Source organism: Meles meles, chromosome 1, assembly GCF_922984935.1.
Source record: "Meles meles chromosome 1, mMelMel3.1 paternal haplotype, whole genome shotgun sequence".
In the NCBI taxonomy this organism is placed as follows: Eukaryota; Metazoa; Chordata; class Mammalia; order Carnivora; family Mustelidae; genus Meles; species Meles meles.
Genome location: NC_060066.1, coordinates 37606040 through 37625320, shown reverse-complemented (window position 1 = coordinate 37625320; position 19281 = coordinate 37606040). Strand labels below are relative to the sequence as shown.

Genomic DNA, 19281 nt, shown 5'->3' with positions numbered 1-19281 from the left:
ACACGCTGAGCCCCCCTCTCCAGGGAGAAGGTGAAGCGAAGCCGCTGCCGGAGTTCACACCACAGCCCCATTCCCATGAGGCAGCAGACACCACAATCAGGCCACTGAGCAGGCCAGCCCCTGGCAGGCCCCCTGCTCGAATAGGAAACCAGATCCAAAGCTCCCCTCCGGGGACGCTGGAAGGGAACACTCCCCTCTCGCTAACCTAATCAGTATGTCCATGTCACCGGTGTTTACACAACTGAAGCTGGGGTTGAAGGGGACATGTTTGTCTGGCTCCGGCTCAGCTCCAAAGGGAAGCACTCAGCTTGGTAGGATTGGGGAAGATTAAAAATAACTCCTCCATCCTTGACAGAACTTTGCATCTCCTTTCTGACACCCCATTTAGCATCTGCCTCCTCCCCTGACCAGACCAGACCACCTCCTCCTCCCGGTGCCTCCACTGCCCTGAGGTGGTTTTAAAGATAACTTCCCAACCTGCAAACACCTGCGCCCTAAGAGACCCCCTTTCCTTCTGGCGGGGGGTGGGGGGGCGTGTGTGTCCCCTTGCACACAGGTCCCTTTTAGCAGGAATACGGGAGGCTCGGGCAAGGAAGTCAGAGTAAAGCTATTTGCTAGGCTGCCAAAAGGATCACTTTGATTTATAAAGTATGAAAGCTTGCCATTTATGAATTCACAGTGAATGAGTTATTTCCCATATTTTGCTCCAGAGGAGCTTATTACATTCTCAATTCCAGTGTGAAAAATGAATTGCAGGGAAAATGGGTCACTTTTCCCAAATGTTCAAAGTGCTGTATTTAAAGTTTCGGTAACCCCTTCCCTTTGGTCCCTCACAGGCTGGGTGGTTGGATCTCTGGAAATCCTCGGCAGCCCCGCAAGTTTGGTGCGAAGCATCGGGAACGGAATCGCCGACTTCTTTAGGCTTCCGTACGAGGGGCTGACCAGAGGCCCAGGAGCCTTTGTGAGTGGCGTTTCCAGAGGGACGACATCCTTCGTAAAGCACATTTCCAAAGGTAGCTGTTTCGGTTCCTTTTCATAATGCCTCATTTTCATTCCTTCCCTTATGTTTTATGTTTTAAAGAACACATAGACGTTTTGGTGTGTGAAGGGTGCCTCTACCTTTGTTGGGCCTGTTAGGGTGCTGTGAACTGTTGGATTTTTCACAGAGCTCACACAGAATGTCTTATGTTTTAAACAGATCGCTATTTGCCTGCAGTGTGTGAAAATGTTTCAGAAACTTCAGAATTTTAAACCTCCCATTGGGAAAACAAGGATTGGCTCAACTGTTATTCCATGTGATAAATACAGAAATATTAAAGGTGTTCAGGACTTCTGCTAAACATCAGAAACCCTACACTGTGTTGCCTCATCATTTTTTTTTCATGTAGATACAGTTGTCATAACTTTTGGAAGGCTATGGATACATTTTGACATGGAAACGGCTTCGGAGGTGAACAGCCAGCTCTCGGCCAGCAGGCCACATCAACAGTGCCATCTTGTGGCCCAGGCGGTCCGTCAGGCACAGAAGCCAAAGTGCTGCCCACATGAAGGGGCATGTTTTTGTTTTATCTGTGTGTGCCTGACGATATTTTGGTCAGGCTGGCAGTGACTCGGGAACTAACAAGGGCCATCTGAGTCCCCTTTTCTTCTCAGCAGGAGGCAGGGAAAACAGGGCAAAGGGCTTCTTCCCCATAAAAGGCTTTTTAATGTCAGCAGTGCTGCAACTCTGTGATGAGTGGGCAGGTTATAGAAGTGTCTGGAAGGCTCAAAAGAAGAGGAGCTTGAAATATGAGTACCCATCCTCCTTGGAGGGGGGCACTGGCAAGGGGGATGCATGAGCGTCAACCGAGTTGTGTGGGCAAGGACAGGCCCACTCCCCCAGGCCCTAGCCGTCCGGGAGGCCTGCGAGCTGAGAGCCGAAGGAACTCACAGATGAGTCACTGGTGGATTTCTCACTCCTGACACTTGAATCTTTGTGGTTCCGATGTTTTTATTTTCAAATAAGACACCCAACACCTGCTAAATTGAACCCCGTGGTAATTTTAGCATAGTGACTCACTGAATGTTTTTTTTTTTACACTTTTTCTCTCCTTCTCTTAGCAAAAATCCACTTCGTTTTTTTGGTATCTGTGTGTGTGCATGGAGTTTTTAGATTGCTGGTAAAGATGCAGCTGCAAAAGTGACATCCTCTGTGTCTTCCTACAGCTCGGTGACCACTAATGAAGGCGCTCATTCGTCAGTTTCAGGATCTGTCCATTGATATCTTTCAGTCTTGCCTCACTGAGATCTCTGCAGACTCGTTTAGAGGGGTTGGGGACTGTTTTAAGCAAGTTGCTGAGATAGCCGTTCTTGGGAAAACCAGACAAAATCATGGCTTTCACATGATTTATTTCCTTTAGTGTCCTCACTTTTTCCAGCTAAAATCCTGAGAATCAAAACTGCACATCTTGTCTGTGGTCTGATCACTGGATTCTCAGAACGTTAAATGATAAAGTTTAATGTCATCCTTTGCACTAAGGAGGGAATACATTTTGTTCCTAAGTAGAAATGTTTCTTTGCAGTCTGTCTCAGATTCAGCAACGTAACCTTAACCTTTAAAATCAGAGCAAAGTTTAACCTTCCACACTGGGCCTCAAGGAGGACTTCAAAACTGTGTTAGCCAAGCATTGACAATCCCACCCTAGTGCTGGCGGTTTCATCTGAAACTCAGGGCATTTTTCTGGCAACAGAGATTCTTATCCTACCCCTTTTCAGGTGTGCCATCACCCTTATAAACAAGTGTTGATCTTCATCTCATTTTTTTTAAAGATTTTATTTTTAAGTAAGCTCTGCACTCAAACTCACAACCCCAGGACCACGAGCTGCATGCTCTGAGCTAGCCAGACACCCCTTCACTTCATTTCCTTAAGGCTCTTGCTTCAAGCTGCCCAGAGGAAGCTGCCATCACTCACCGCCTGGGCATATCAAGAAGGCACAGATGCGCTTCCACTGCTCCCCACCAGCCCTTTGGGGAACCACTCCCGGGGGGGTCCACCAGATTGGTGACCAGGCCAACCCATGTTCCCTTGTGCCCTCAGGTACCCTCACCTCCATCACCAACCTGGCCACAAGCCTGGCACGGAACATGGACCGCCTCTCACTAGACGAGGAGCACTACAACCGGCAGGAGGAGTGGCGGCGGCAGCTCCCCGAGAGCCTGGGCGAGGGGCTCCGGCAGGGCCTGTCCCGACTGGGCATCAGCCTGCTTGGTAAGGGGCTACAGGAACCCACGCTGGACGGGGAGGGTGGTCGTGAAGCTTGCATCCTTTCTGCAGACAAGGCTGAGGCTCGAGGTAGCTGGGGTGGGGGAGTGGTTTGAGGCGCGCTGGCACAGGGCCTCCATCCCAGAGCCCTTGCGCAGCTCTCAGAGGAAGGCCCACCTGCACGAACTCCCACGCTCTGCCCTCCCTTGCTTCTGGTAGGAAACCCATCCCTGTCCTCAGGGCCGGTCTCCAGAGAGCCTCATGCCAGAGGAGGCGCCCTGAGCACTGGGTGGCACAGGGCAGGGGGTGGGGGTGGGGGGGTTGTCAGCATGGGGACAGCAGCCCAGAGCCTATGGCTTGTGAAAGTGAGTAACGCGCCGCTGGCCTTCTGAGCCCCAGTCCCCTGCCCCGACCACATCCTCCAGACGCTCTCACCTTTGTTTGAGAAGCTCTCAAGCAACGTGCAAATGTCCTGTAAACTTCAGCAGGGAGCCCACTTTCGCCTTTTATTTTCTTTTGAGAGTGCCGGCTAGTCCCGACTCAGAGTAATTACAGTTGTCAAGCGGCCAGATGGTATAGTTCGAAGTGAAGATGGCTGCGGGTATTTCCAAATACTACAAATGTTCAAAAAATAAGCTGCTTTGGAAAACTCTATAAAAAGGAAGCTTCAGAGCTGAGATTTTGCAGAGCAGGATTTTCAAGGGTATCTTTTGTTTATTTGTTTGTGAAGGAATTTAAAACTGTATTGCTTGGCAGCCTGCCTGCTCACATTGGAAGGAGTGTGCATCTCCCGCAGATCAAAGTACCCCAGAGCAGGGAGAGAGGAGGTCAGAGAAGATGAGCTTGAAAGGATTTGCGCTCTCTCCAGCTTGCACTGCTAGCCACAGCCCTCAACTCGCAGCACAGCCAACTGAGGCTCTGGAAGGAAGTAGTAAGATGTTATAAGCAAGCTCAGGTTAAGTTACTAGAAATTGTTTAAGTCATAACATTCTGTGGTGATGCGTGGAAACTGGGAGCTTATGACCTGGGATGGAACTGCGGGGTAGAGGAATGGTCTGGAAGGCCAGGGAAAGGCGTGGGAGTGGACCACCTTCCGGAAGAGCCAGCAGACCTCAGGCTAGGGTGTCCAGGTCCTTTCTTTGTGCCCTCAGGCATGTTCTTACCTTCTCTGAATCTGGCTTTCTCCTTTGTAAATTGGGGCTGGTGATGACATTATTAGAGATAATAATACTGGTCTGTCATGGGCCTGGCATAGGGTCTGTGTTTGGTAAACAGCACTGCTCACGCCATGCCCTCTTCTCTGGGCAGAAGAGCTTCCTTCCCTCCATGCAAGCTCTTCTTGGAGTTGACAGGCTCAGCAGAGGAGACCTGAGCTGGCGGGCCTGTGGCTACGTCCGTTCCAACCAGTGTGTTCTCTTCCACACAGAGACGCCTTCACCCGCCACCCAGTTGCCACTGTTGTAAATCGTGCCTGACGGTAGAAACCTGTTACAGGAGGAGCCATGATCCTCCCATCGTATTGTCATACTTTCTAATATGGCACCCACTGTTAACCGGGCTAGAGGGTCCTAAAACTTGGATCTCTGCGGTAGTCACTCCTTATATAACATCATCCGTGCAAGGGACTTATTTCATCTGTAAAACCTCAGTGCGTTGGGTGCCTGGGTGGCTCAATGGGTTAAGCCTCTGCCTTCGGCTCAGGTCATGATCTCAGGGTCCTGGGATCGAGTCCTGCATCGGGCTCTCTGCTTGGCAGGGAGCCTGCTTCCTCCTCTCTCTCTGTCTGTCTCTCTGCCTACTAGTGATCTCTATCAAATAAATAAATAAAATCTTTTAAAACAAGAAACAAAAAACAAAAAAACCCTCAGTGCACTTGCAGTCTTTCTACCTCTCTGGTCATTTCCAAAAACTCAGGGGTTCTGTGGATGACCTAAATCCCTCCCCGGTGTGCAGTGACTGCCCCTAGCCCCCGTGGCCTGACCCTGGGCCCCCGCGCAGCACTGCCTCCGGCAGCACGCCCTGAGCCGCGTGCCCATTTCTGTGCCCCTCAGATGGGTTAGTTCTCAGTGGGCATCTCAGAGCTGGCTCAAACCCGCTTCCTTCCCTCTCAGAACACTCTGTGTGTCCCACTTAATCCCTGGCTTATCTCAAAACGTCCTATCCTAGAACTACCTGATGTGGGGCGGAAGACTAGAGAAGGAGCAGCACCAATCAAGTCCCCTGACCTGGAAAAGCCTAGATTTATCACCATTTAATTTATCCCCAGATATGGTATTTAAAACTGCTAAATGCAATTAGGTGCCTGCTTGACATTAGAGCTGTTATTATATTGTTTGAAAACCATGCTCAGCGGAATCAAAATAGTACTTCCTCAGTTTCCTCCTCTATGAGAAATATTAACAACACAGCTAGTAAAAATGTGTCTCAAGAACACTTCAGCATTTGTCAATGCAAAGCGTTTTCACGGGTGTCATCTCATTTGATCTACAAACCCAGGCATGGATGTGAGGGGGAGTGACTCGCCCAGGCCAGTCCTCCACCAGGACAAGAGCCTGGGCTTTTCTTCCTGTCCCCCAGCCTGGAGGGCTCTGAGCCTGGAAACAATCAGGATGTGGGGAGACAGAACAATTGAAGGTTCCAGGGTAGGAAAAACACATTTCCCCCAAATGTTTATGGGATTGGTGGGCCTTCTTGCCTCTGTTTTGCTCTCGTGGGGACACTGTGGAGTGTTAGGAGGTGCTTGAGAAATCAAAGGGAGCCTTCAGCTGCCATGCCCAGCCACATCGCCCCGAGTCAGCGAGGCAGTGTCGGCTGGCCCAGAGATGCAGCCGAGGCTCTGCGATGAGCCTCCCCCACAGTTTGAGGAAGCAGTGGCTTTGGGGAAAATTCTGTTTAGCCTGAAGAATTGGTATGAAGGCTTTCCCACATTTGCCAGAACTGTTCCCCCAGACACCCCCCTTTCTGCTGCACCCTGGAGCCTGTGCCGAGCGAGGATGTGAGCTCTGAGTCGCTGTCATACTCCATGTTCCCTTCCAGACATGACTTCTCTCTCGTGAATACCAAAGGCAAGATGTCCGCCCTCGCCTCTCTGATCACCCTCCTAGGCGGCTGCCTGATGTATGAAGCATCGCTAGACTTCCGGTAGCCACCCTCGGTCTCCACAGCCACTCTCAGTGTGCCGTGCGGAACCCCCACAAAATGGGCCTCTACCAGGTGCATCAGGACGCTCTCCCTGGAGTGAGGGAGCGAGCAAGCGAGCCAGGCACCGAGACGCAGCCTTTTGGAGTGGTTCTGCTGCCACAATCAGCCATTAGCGGAGTGGCTGCAGCTCGTGGGGAATTTTAGGAATAACAGAAGTGTTTCCTTCTCTGTGAATTAATCTGTTCTGGCCCAAAAAGACTAGCCTCAGGCTGGAATACTTACTATCCACTGCGTATAGGCCTCCTTTGTCTCTGAAGTGGTGAGCTGTTGTGCCCCGGCCTAGGCCTGTGCCTCTGCTGTTGTGATTTTAAAAATAAATAAATAAATGTCCAAAATAAAATTACAGTGTGTGGTGAGGGCAGCACCGAAGAAGCCACAGAGGAACTTTCTAGGTCAGTAAGCCAGTATTTTCTGCCTGAGGCTGGGGAGCGAGTCCTGGAAGAGGTAAGGGAGCGCCGTTCCAGTTCCCTCACCTAACAAAGAAAGGCCTCCTCCTCCAGCTAGAGGGATGCGAAGGAGACACCCCCCAGTTTCTGCCTCGCCCGGCACACCCGGAGTCCATGGAAACTCCCCTCCCTCCGAGGCGCGCTTCCTTCCTCTCCTGCCTTCATCACATCACAGCCGTCTCCATGTGGCTGCCCACCCCGTGGGCCGGACGCCAACAGACAAGTTTGGGGATCAGTTTCCACCACTTAGAGCCTTGGAGCAGAGCTCGAGTAGATGACAGTAAATAATTTACCAGTCTTGGGATTTAGCTGGATTAGACTTAATAAGCAAGCCTTCTGAAGCCCTCTGAGAAGCTGCCTCTCTTCAGGCACGGCGCAGACACCGCGGAACGGCTGCTTGTCTCTCAGGGCCACTCTGGTCTCCAGCTCACACCTGGTGACCAGCGAGGTGTTGGTGTGTGTGACAGGCCTTCCCCCTCCAGAGTCTGGTGCTGCGCAAGGGCTTGCGGTCTGACAGCTCCTTCTCTACCTCTCAGCATCTAACACCTTGTCATGAGGCTCAGATTTTCCACTCTCTGAGCTGCCCAAATAGTCCATCTGTCAAAGCCCCAGTAACTGAGCCTTCGGTGTGGCCGGTGGCTGGAGAAAGTAGAAGATCAAAGGGGAGTTTCACTGTGATACCTGTTTGCACTTAGACAGGCCTCAGAGCTCGGTGTGGGGACTCACCGTTATCAAGCCTCCCTGTTCCTGGTACGGGTGGGCCTGGCTCGCTAAAGGGAAGTGGGAGGTTCTCAGTGAAGTAACCACCTGGCCCCCGGCAGGATCTTAATAGTCTTAATGGAAATCTGCACTTGACAAAAGGCCTTTCTTGAGTAATTGAATCCATTGGTGAATTTCTAATTATTTACCTCAGTTTACCTACAAACTTAAGCATGGAGACCTTTCAAAGAAATCAGATAATTATGTCACGAAAGCTGTGTTCTCTGATTTGATGCTGCTTACTCGGAACTGTCTGCTGTGAGACAATTCGAAGAGAAGACCCCACGGTTCCTGCGTGCACTGGGCACCAATGGCGGCCACCACCCCCATTTTTAATGCTCCCCAGCCCAGGTGCCAGGATGGAGTGTGTTGAGGGCCCTGATGCAGTGATCCCCTCAGCCCTCCACAGCCAGGGCGGCTGGGGCCAGCCGCGAGCAACTCCCTCCGCCTCCCCAGTCAGTTCTTTAGAAGGTTTGGGAAGCCCTGGGTCTAGGCTGAGAAACAGACCTGTCGCCTCAGGTCATTCTTAATCTGTCAATACATAAATTTAAACGGCTCTGTCCAAATTCAGAGGAATGGAATCTATGAAGAACATTCCCTTTACAGCTGACCTGAAGGAACCGGCCTTTGTTTTACTGGATTTTGTTCAGGGGAATATTACTTGAAATTAGCAGGTCATTAACGGAGACCTGGAAATCTCCATTTACCCAAGAGACTTTGAATTAGTGGCATTTGGCATAATGGGATTTGGCATGTACTAAAATTTCTACTAGGGGGACTGTGCGTTTTCCATTAATCCTAGCAGATTTGAGTTGAAAACAAAATTCCATCAAGAACTGCAATGAAATTTTTACCTCTTACTGAGCTAGAGAGCCTTCCACTCCATCACCGAAGGAAAAAAAAGAAAATCAGGACTGGTGGAGCCTTTAGTAGATATCCTCACAGGCCCCTCAGGGCGAGGGGAGCAAGGAGGAGGGAGCCACAGGAGGCTGCTCCCCCGCCCACTTGGTACCTGACCCGGCTGCCCTCTGGGAAAACCGCTAGAGCAGAGTAGTGAGAGGGTTTTGTAGCTGTTCCATAGTAAAGAGTAAGTGGCCAAACCTCATTTGAAGTGGGAAGTGGGGGAGTGTTTCCAAGACTGGCAGAAGGAAGTGCCTGTTTATAAACAGGATCGGTGAAGAGCTTGGTAATGAAGAGCTAGGCTGTGACTCTGCCTCTCTAGACTCGAATCCTGGCTCAAGCACTGGACAGCTGTGTGACCTTGGGGCAAAACTCCTTAACCTCTCTGTGCTCTGCTGCCTTATCTAGGAGCTGAGGATAAAAACCATGTCTGACTCCCAGGATTATGAGGATTAATGGTCTCATACAAGTAACACTCTGGATACAGTCCCCAGCACATAGTAAGCGCTTGAAACAGATTAGCTATTACAGAAGTAACTGCAATATCAACACTCTTGCATATTAATATATTAATATTATCAAAGAACTGGTCTTATCATTATTAAAAGGGAGATGGCCTCTTCCAGTTCCTTCACACTCCTAATTAGTGAAAATTGATTAGGCCGAGCAGGCTTGCCCTCTCCTGAGCAATCATTAGCTCTCTCCTCTAAACTGTGTTGCCTGGATTCTGGACAAAGGCATGTGAGTGGCACTTTGGAATAGTCTGATGTGTTTATGAAATTCTGAATTGAACTTCTCGGATCCTCACTGTAGTGGACCAAACCCAGTCTGAACATTGTGGGGTGTTGTGGTTTTTTTTTTTTTTTTTTTTTTTAAAGATTTTATTTACTTATTTGACAGACAGAGATCACAAGTAGGCAGAGAGGAAGGCAGAGAGAGAGAGAGAGAGAGGAGGAAGCAGGCTCCCCCCAGAGCAGAGAGCCTGATATGGGGCTCGATCCCAGGACCCTGGGATCATGACCCGAGCCGAAGGCAGAGGCCTTAACCCACTGAGCCACCCAGGCGCCCTGAACATTGTGTTTTGATGAAGATCATAAATGCCTAATTCAGTGCCCAGTGAGCTTATGTAATTGGTAAATAAATGTATAGTAAAGAACATTATAATGAGGGTGGGTTTTCATTTTCGATCCAAATAAAGCCATTCTGGATTGAAGGTTTTCACTTTTTCAGGATTTTAAGCCTCAGTCCTCACAAGGGCTTTTGCTGTTTTTCAGGTGCAATTGCTGGCATAGTCGATCAGCCTATGCAGAACTTCCAGAGAACATCTGAGGCTCATGCTTCAGCAGGACACAAGGCCAAGGGTGTCATCTCAGGTGTGGGGAAAGGAATCATGGGGGTGTTCACAAAGCCCATCGGAGGGGCTGCTGAGCTCGTGTCACAGACCGGCTACGGTAAGTCGTGGGGCACCTGTCAGGTCAGTTCAGATATCACCGACCTACTTGCATTATTATACTAAGGACTCTGAGATAATCTAGGCCTTCGCATGGCAAAGCAGTGAAAAAATAAAATGGATAAATCCATAAGGAGAGAAATAGCTGTCTTCCTCACCTCCTTATGCTTATTTATGGGAAGAACAGAATCGTATTACTAATGATAAATTTAATAATTGTAGACCCAAGAAATCAATTAGCAGGTTCAGTAGATCTATCTCACAAATTCTTTTTACAGTACATCTGAAAAAACAGACTCCAGTGATCGCTTCTCGGCCTTTTTTCTAAGGCCGAGAGTAAAACAGACTTGAATGAGAATAGCCAGTTAGAGGTGGAGGGCAGTTAGAGCAATACGTAGAAAATATTGAAGCAGAGACTAGAATGACAACTTGTCTGATGACCAGTTGGAAAGGAAAAATAGGTGATGAAGCAGGAAGATACCGAAAGGAAAAATAGGTGATGAAGCAGGAAGATACCTGTGGGGGGGGGGGTGGGGGGTGTGTGTGTGTGTGTGTGTGTGTGTGTGTGTGTGTGTGTGTGCGCGCGCTTTAGAGAAGGAGACAGAGGAGCGTGCACGCCCACGCCCACAGAGCCTCCCGTGCTCTTGCCCCCGGGCCGAGTTCCTGGCCACTGGCAGCAAAGGCACGTGACCTACGTCTGAGACCCCTTCCCCAAGCAGACAGCAGGGCCACCGGCCCTGGCCGGGCGCACGCTGGGGCCTCTCCCCACTGGGCGTGCACGCGGGAGTAGCGGGTACGTGTGAGCGGAAGCACGTCTTCCCAGGCTGCTTTTCTGCGTTCTTGGCAGAGCCCGCTAAAGTGACTTCATAAACCGGGACTCGCACGGTCACCTTTTCCCCCCAAATCGGTGTCATCGCTTTGGTCAGGAAGCAGGCTGCCTCGCTGCCATCCCAAACCACAGGCGCACACTCTGCGTCTGGCCGTAGTCCGAGGGGCCCGTTTCACCGCGGGCACCTGCACCTCAGAGCTGACAGAGGCGGCCCAACCAGGGCACAGAAACCGCGTCGAGAGGGAGACAGTGGGAGACGAATGCCCACGCTCAGGCAGCCATCCGGAGGGTTCCTTTAAGAGACCACACAGGCGCGAACATGTGTTCCTCTTGGCTTTTCCCCTCGCCGCCCCCGTCCCGGGTCTCTCGCTCTCCTTCTATGAGTGACGTTTCCATTCACAGGGAAACGGACAGAACCGCTGCCCCCCGTCAGCCGGCCCAGTCAGACTCCGCTTACGCATTCATAAAAGCAGGATTCCCTTGCTGTGGACCCCAGGGAGGTGAAGCCCACGCAGACTTCACCGATTCCTCTCGTGCGGAAAATGCCATGGTTCCTCACTGCGAGGTTTCCCAGGGCGGAGGCTCTCCCCCTCACGGAAGAGATCTCAGCACAGAGCTTCACATGGCCTTGTTGCTCTCCATCATTCTTGTAAAAGTTTTATTACTGCACTGAAGGTTTTACAAACCACTAACTCTTCGTCTAATGACTGTGCCTCGTTTATAAACATTTACAAGCCCTCGGAAAGCACACATGCTGTACCATCTTTGGTTCTGGAGAGTCTCCTCCGAGGCCTGCATGGCTGCTGTGGGTGCCCTCGTTCGGTGCCCGCACCGGGGAGAGCGTGTAATAAACCGGAGGCCCCCAGAGTGCTCATAAATGTATGTGGATTCATGTTTAACAGCTGGATTAAGTCACCTAAATACGGTATCTAGGCAAACCATGTGCCTTTGTGTGCATCTCTGTGTGTTGTGTTTTTTTATGTGCCCGGCCACAGCACAGATACAGAAGTATCGTAACGTGAAGCAGGGAAGTCGACTAACAATCATGACTTCTTTTATCACATAAATTGTAACAGTGTGCGAGCTATTGCTCAGGACTGATTACTCCCAGGAGCGTTAGGCTTCCATTAATTGCCAGTCTAGTGGACGCTTGGACTGTGGTTCATTCATTTTTCAGTTTGTAGCTAATGTAAGAGCGCCAGAGGTCAGAGCACTGCGGTGTTTAATGATTATCTATACACTTGCTTCCAAAGATTTGACATCATTTTGGATCTTGCAGCGCTTTATGGATGGCTGTAAGCAGATGACATCACTGCAGCATGGAACCAGTTTCCAGAAAACAACTAGTAAAAACTCCCTTACTTCTCTTACCACAGGTATTTTACACGGAGCTGGACTTTCTCAGCTTCCCAAACAGCGCTATCAGCCAAGTGATCTACACGCTCACCAGGCTCCAAACAGCCACGTCAAATATGTCTGGTAAAATTATCTAGACGCCTGTTCTACAGCACATGGATGTTGGGGCCTGCTTTGCTCTCAAGCTGATGGGCCCTGCTTCCGGGGCAGCCCCAGACTGCGTTCCGCAGCTCAGGCAGCCCCGGGGCACCTTAGGGCCCAGGAGCAGCTGCCGCCCGCAGATGCGGGGCTGGCCGCACTCCCGGCCTCTCGCACACCCCTCGCGGAGGCGGCGCACTGACAGAGGAGCCCAGGCTGTGGGAGGGGACCCGGGATTCCCTAGAGAACCAGTCTTCTTCTCGGGGCTGTGTTTCTATAGGGAAGAAAAGGAGCTGAGGGAAATCTTTATCCCCAGGAGGAGCTGGGTTCTGTTGACCAGAATCAGTTTGAGAATTAAAGTGACAATTACATTTTAAACTCAAATTAATAATCAGATCGGTGAGAGCCCTCCACCTTTGGGGAACCGTGTGTGGGAACGCCCCAGCCCTTGGTACCGTGAGCACTGGTGTATGACCATTTTTTCCAGACTGGCTTCCTGCCTCACTTTTCTCCTTGTAAACAGGAAAATGCTTCAGTCTCTGGGCAGACCAGAGGTGCACATGGCCCTGGAAGTAGTTCTGGTGAGGGGCTCCGGCCAGGAGCACGAAGGGTGCTTGCTGCTGACGTCAGAGGTGCTCTTCGTGGTGAGCGTCAGTGAGGACACACAGCAGCAGGCCTTCCCCGTCACAGAGATCGACTGCGCCCAGGACAGCAAGCAGAGCAACCTGCTCACTGTGCAGCTCAGGCAGCCAAGAGTGGCCTGTGACGTGGAGGTACATTTCAGGGGACAGGCTGACTGTGTGGCTGACTGCTGCGGCAACGGAGATGCAGGTGGCCGCGGGTACGCGGGCGTTTATGAGCCTGCAGCCGCTGGCCTGGCTGCTGAGACGAGGCGGGCTGTCAGAGGAGGCAGCGCGAGGGACATGGGAGCCAATGCGGAAGGCAGTTGGGAAGCCCTAGCCCAGGCGTGTGTGGGAGCCTTTCCTAGGGGAGCGCGGCAGCAGGCCCGGTGGACTCAAGGCCCTGGGTTAAGCCACCGTATGAACCGAACAAGGCTTGGTTGTCGTGGGGCAGGGGTGCTGGAGGAGACCGGGCAGGACAACAGAGCAGCAGCACAAACTGCTCTGTGCGGGAGGGCCAGGGCCGAGGCGGCAGTTCCCTGCGGCTGCCGCACAGAGCAGGCACAAGTCTGCTGTAGCTGACTGGAGATACAGGAGAGGACCGCCACCAAAGTGGGGGTGTTGTGAAACGAGGTGCAGCCAGTGGGCCAGACCTTCACAAGCTCACAAACCAGCTCTCAGCTCCTCCTCCCCCGCTTTCCACCCCAAGATTTCATGGGTCAAAATTCTGTACATTGATCTTTCCTTCCTGCTCTGTATTCTGTGTGGCTCTGTGCTTCCTTTCCCACAGGGGGGATTCCCACCCCCTAAGTACCGTGGGGTACCTCCTGGGGATGCTCCTTCGGGTCTTGAGGCAGCTTCCTGGCCACACAGCTTCCGTGCTGGATGCTGGCTCCCGGCCACACGTAAGCTACTGTGGAACGGATACTCAGGCAGGGCACAGTGATGTCCAGGGTCAGAGGGGAGCCCTGCCCGGAGTGGCATCAGCTTCCTACAGGCCAGTGTTGGGTGAGCAGGTGCACCCGGTGGAAAACACCGGTCTGCTCCTGCCTCCCTGCTGACTGCCTGATCCACAGGGGCTGTTAAGAGTTGACCTAAGAAACAGACATCTTTTTCCACACAGCAAGACGAGTGTAAGTCAGTGGCAAGCTGGAGTCTCCTTGTCCTAACCTGGGCCCTCGGTGGCCCCATCCTGCCCAATTCATTATTATCTTCTCCCTGGTATGGGAGCCTGTGCTTCCCTTACACCACTGTTTGGGTAAAATTATCTGAGAAGATGGAAAGCAGCCAACCACAACAACTCTGAGATTTCTCTAGCTTCTTGGATCCTAATCAGTCAGGCTTTATGCTGGGGCTTGGCACTAGGCGTACATTGCTGCTTCGAGTTGATGACTTTCTGGGAATAAACAGAGGTCAGATGTCCAGGCTGACTTTACATCTGCCAAAATCTTCTGATCCAATTGACAATAAAGCAGCAGTGATCTGGCTACAGGACTTGGCAGGGCATAGTAGCATTATCTTCAAGTCCTTGGTCCTTAACGAGAAACTTCCAAGGCCCTAAGGAGTATCTAGGGCCATCGCTATTCCTTAGCTGCTTGGGAATTATTTCATATCTTAAGCTGGGACTGGAGATTCAGCTTTTACTGTTAAACTGTCTTTACAGTCTTCAACTGTGATCGTTCTCTCTTTGGCTTTTTTGAGGAGGATACTTGGGGAATTACCATAGCTGGAAGGGAACAGCTCTGCTTCTCAAGGGGCTAATGAGATGATAGCTGGAGTCACCACTCCTAGAAATTGCCAAGGCTGAGACCATGCAGTCACGGAGTTAGAGGCAGAAGCACCACTGACACACTGGACATCATGCCCAACACCGGTTTCCCACCGGTACTCAGGGCTATCAGCTGTGTGTGTGTTGGGGCGGGGGGGGGGGGGGGGAACGCTAGGGCTAAGGGATGGCTACAGAAGAGGCAGGAAAAGATGACTGAAAGCAGGAATACTGCAGGGCAGCATCTGGCAAGGGACAGAAAAGGTGGATATCCGGTATGCCTTCAGCCCGCAAATTCTGCTTTCTCTAATCTATCCCAATTTACCTCTCCCCTCAACTCCTCCTAAGAAACAGGAAATAACTGCCCCCTCAGTCCTGCATCCAAACCCTAACCCCACCCCTACCCACCCCAAAGGAGACCCAAACTGTAAGGGAAAAAATGCTCATTTCTTTTCTGAGACAGTACACCCTTCGTTAGGAGTGCTCTAATCCAGTGTGTTTGCAAAATGCGGGGTGGGCGGGTGTCACTCAGCAGGGCTGCTTGACAGTGAATTTTCCTGTTGTCATGCTTGTGTCAGTCCGTACCCGTCACATGCCAGTCTGATGCGTAGACGTAAAGCTGGGTTTAAGAAGCCTACCTGCTGTCTTCCAGGGAAAACTAAGAACAGTATTTTAAAGATCTTTATAGAAAATGGCTTTTCTGGTTTTTTTTAGATGCTAGAAAACACAGTTCCTTTGAATTTTGGAAGGAATTAATTTGTAGATGACATCATTCAGTATACTGAAATGTGGCAGGATTCAGATTTTTTAAATCAGCGTTTGCTTTTCTTGGTTAAATGCAGCCATTTTTAGGGTAATAATTGCTTAATATGCCTGGCACATTATTGAAATCCCTTATGAGAGAGGCTCAAAATGAGTCAGAAGGTCAATTTATTCCTTGGCCAGGTTCCTTTCACAGCACGGGTTTTCCTGTGCTGCTGTTCAGGAGGAGCAATTAAGACTTTCTGTGTATTCAAAGCTTTCCAGCTGAATTCTGACCCCATCAAATGATATCATCGGAGTTCTGGCTTTTGCCTGGTGGTACACAGCTTTCATCTGTCAGCGAAACTTTGGGGGCTTTTCTTTTCTGTCCCAGGCTTAAAAATATGAGATCCAAACCGTACCAGATGCCCTACTTACTTCTCTGGCAGCCCCTCCACTCCTTACCATCCCACTGGCTTTTGCAGCTTTTAAGACACCCTTGGCTGTACTGTTTCCATGCCCTTCACAGAAACACAGAAATTCTTTACATTACTACTTGAGAACTCAAAAGCCCTTGTTAAAAATGTTTTTAATTCTTCCAGAGTGATCTTGCCAACATTTGGTAGGTACAGACCACTGAAAAGTCAGTGGCTACCTGATTCCCACTGATCAGCGGCTTACACTGGAAACTTCTCAGTTCACATAATCTACACACTAGACAGCTACAGAATTTCAGGGTGGGAATAATTTATAGCTCCAACTGCCTTTGATGGGTGCTTTCTCAGAAAATCGCACTTAAGAACATGGGTAGTATATCTCAGTTCTCCTATTCGAGTTCCACTGAAGATGAGCCAGACTTTTATGAACCATAAATGTACTTTGCATCCTCCCTTTTTTTCCATAAAAATTTCCCCTTCCTCTGCCCAGTTTTTTTTTTTTTTTTATTTTCTCTGGCTTTAAATCCTAGTGTTTATAAAAACAGAAAATGTTACAGTTCAAAAGGTATTTTTTTAAATGCTCTGTCCAAAGCCACTGGTTTGAAAAGAGGTTCTCTTCGCGATTTTTTTCTGTCAAACTGAAGAGGAGAGGTTCAAGGAGACAAGCAAACAGAACTTTTATTTCAGGGTGCGAGTTTAATGTTGATTTAAGCAGGGGAAAGAAACTTTTCTCCTTTGTTCCTGAGCTGCTCAGTAAAGAGCAGTGAGATGGTTAACAGTTAATGAGTAAAATGTTACCAAATTTGTCAGCTTCAGACATGGGAATTTTACACACCAAATGCTTATTCAAAGGAGGCGGTCCTAACAGTCTCCTGCAGAGTGCTTCTGTCGTACTCCTGCAAGTGCACTGTTATTACCACAGCTCAGAGGAAAAATAAAAAGCACTGTTTGGGACAAAATGGCCTTATTAGAGTACCTAAAGGCATAATGTATAGATGTAGTAAGGCAACAACAGAAGGAATAATTTGTCACGAAATGCCATTATGAGGTTTTGGCAGCTGAAGACTCGCTATCTTTGGATCCCAGGTGGACGGAGTCCGGGAGAGACTGTCGGAACAACAGTACAACAGACTTGTGGACTACATCACAAAGACATCTTGTCACCTGGCCCCCAGCTGCTCGCCCATGCAGACCCCGTGCCCAGTGGTGGCTGTGGAACCTCTCCCCTCCACTGTGAAAACATACCATTATCTGGTTGATCCGCACTTTGCTCAAGTCTTCATTAGTAAGTTTACCCTGGTGAAAAATAAAGCCCTGAGGAAAGGGTTCCCTTGAGTCCCCTCTGAGGTGGTGCTGGTCCTGCTTGTGCAATTTATTCTTAAAAAGGAAACCTAACTAGCTCTAATAACATCTAATATGGACACAAAGCCAATACTTTACTATAATTATAGGTAATTTCCCAGCCTCTTCTAAAATTAATTCAGATTCTTCTCCCTAAGAAAACACCTTAAAATGCAATGATAAAAAACTTGTTCCTTTCCAATTTGGAGGCCGTGATTAATGTTGTCATCTCATCACATATATATATACTGCCTTTTGCTGTCTAATGGTATTTGCTAAAATGTTTACTATAAGTAAGATCTGTTAACTCTGCTCTAAACAAAAAATGTGGTCAGGCCTTAGAATGGAGAGACTGGTTAAAACTTCATTCCCAACTGCATCTGTTTCTAGGCTAAGACAGTCTTTTCCTTATATTCTCATCTGCAAATGTTTGGAATCTTTAACTTGTTAAATTTATTACTTAAAATGTGATGCTCTTCTTTCAGTGAAACCTGCTATGTATATTCCTCCTTTAAAGCCTGCAGGTTACTGAAATTTATAAAGACCTTCTCATGACTGTCCAGGTACACTAGAAAAAAATATTTCACCAGTTTATCTTTTAGCAAGCAAGCTTATATGTCTACCAGAGAAAACAGACCCAAAAGGCTCAGGTGAGTTTCTCTAGTTCCATAAAGGAAACGTGCTACTAGGAACAAACACCCTCTTATGGAAGGGGTTTAGCTGAAGGATATTCATACTGCCCTGGGGTACTACAGGGGAGTGTTAACCTTAACAGTGAACCAGTCCAAAGAGTTTATTTTTAATTCCTTAACCACAAAATATTCCCAATGTGTGATATTATTTTTCCATTTAAGGATGGGTTATCAAGATCTTGGGTCACCAGATGTCATCTTTAATATTCAGTAAAAATCTCACTCTGATTAAAACACATTTTTACTGATTACATCCAAATCTGGATCTACAATCTATTATGTACAATTGTGAGATGCTAAGAAAATTCAATTTCAAATGCCTACTAATTTTTAATCAAGTCTCACGTGTCATCAGGCATAAGAAGTCACTGTGTAATTGTTTCTGGAAAGCAAGACTGTTTATGAACAATTCAGGCTAAATATGAAAAAAATTGATTTTTCCATTAGTTTGTTGTGTTACACTCATTTAGGAAAGTGACAACTTTGTCAGCCCCAAGAGTTAACTATTTTTAAGAATGTAAATATGTATTAATTCATGTATCTTTTATGGTCATTTTGCATACTGCTTCTAAGAACTGTTATATAAATTGTTGAAAATAAAAGGAATCCTTGAATTACTGACCACACATAAATGTGTATTGTCACCAGGTGTTTTTCAAATGCAGGCTTTCACCAATTCCTGGGTTTAATACAGCTCACATTATTAGGACCCAAGAATTTTGCATTAGTTAAAAAGGCTGAGAAACAGTTTTTGTTATCCTAATAAAGTACCAGTGATAAAATCAGCTTAGGTTAAAACAGACTTAATTTTTAAAGCTCTCTGTAGTATCACTTTGATCACAAAAAAAGCATTAATAATTAATACGGGGGTACAGATCCTCCTAAGACATCCCCTCAAAGTTCCCATACTCTTATCATTAACCATGACTGCTCTAATACTTTTTCTGGACTAGGCATATATTCCATATCCATAAAATATACTATTATGGTATCTTCCTAGACCAGATATATATTCTAACTTACATACACATACTGTTAACTCTTCAAAAGTAACTGGTATTTTAATTATCTACTGAATCTGGTGGTTGATCCATCAGGGCTACTAAACAGTGACAATGAAGCCCAAGGACATATTTTACTGAAAAGATGTTCTCTGTACCTTCTAAGAGGATAGAGGATAGTGAGTGGTCTTACAGGCTCATGTAGACCCCCTTAAATCCATGACCCAGGACCAAGAAAGTGCACCTACCAGTATTTCAGTGAATTAAACACCAGAGCAATGAAAAATATTCAAAGACAATGGCAGTTTTAAGAAATGTTAAAATCAAGTTAATCATCCTAAAGGTTCACAAACACAGTTAAAA

The 19281-nt window shown here is 48.5% G+C and overlaps 1 protein-coding gene across 1 annotated transcript in view; it reads left to right on the top strand.

The window, feature by feature from the left end:
* VPS13B (vacuolar protein sorting 13 homolog B) overlaps nt 1-19198 on the top strand; it is an 811037-nt gene extending 791839 nt beyond the window's left edge. The window contains exons 57-62 of the mRNA XM_045996973.1: nt 837-1013; nt 3078-3248; nt 9823-9999; nt 12204-12306; nt 12845-13094; nt 16971-19198. Coding sequence (XP_045852929.1) covers nt 837-1013; nt 3078-3248; nt 9823-9999; nt 12204-12306; nt 12845-13094; nt 16971-17219 — 1127 coding nt within the window. The 3' untranslated portion in view covers nt 17220-19198. The remainder of the gene's footprint in view (nt 1-836; nt 1014-3077; nt 3249-9822; nt 10000-12203; nt 12307-12844; nt 13095-16970) is intronic.
* Nucleotides 19199-19281: the final 83 nt, after the last annotated feature.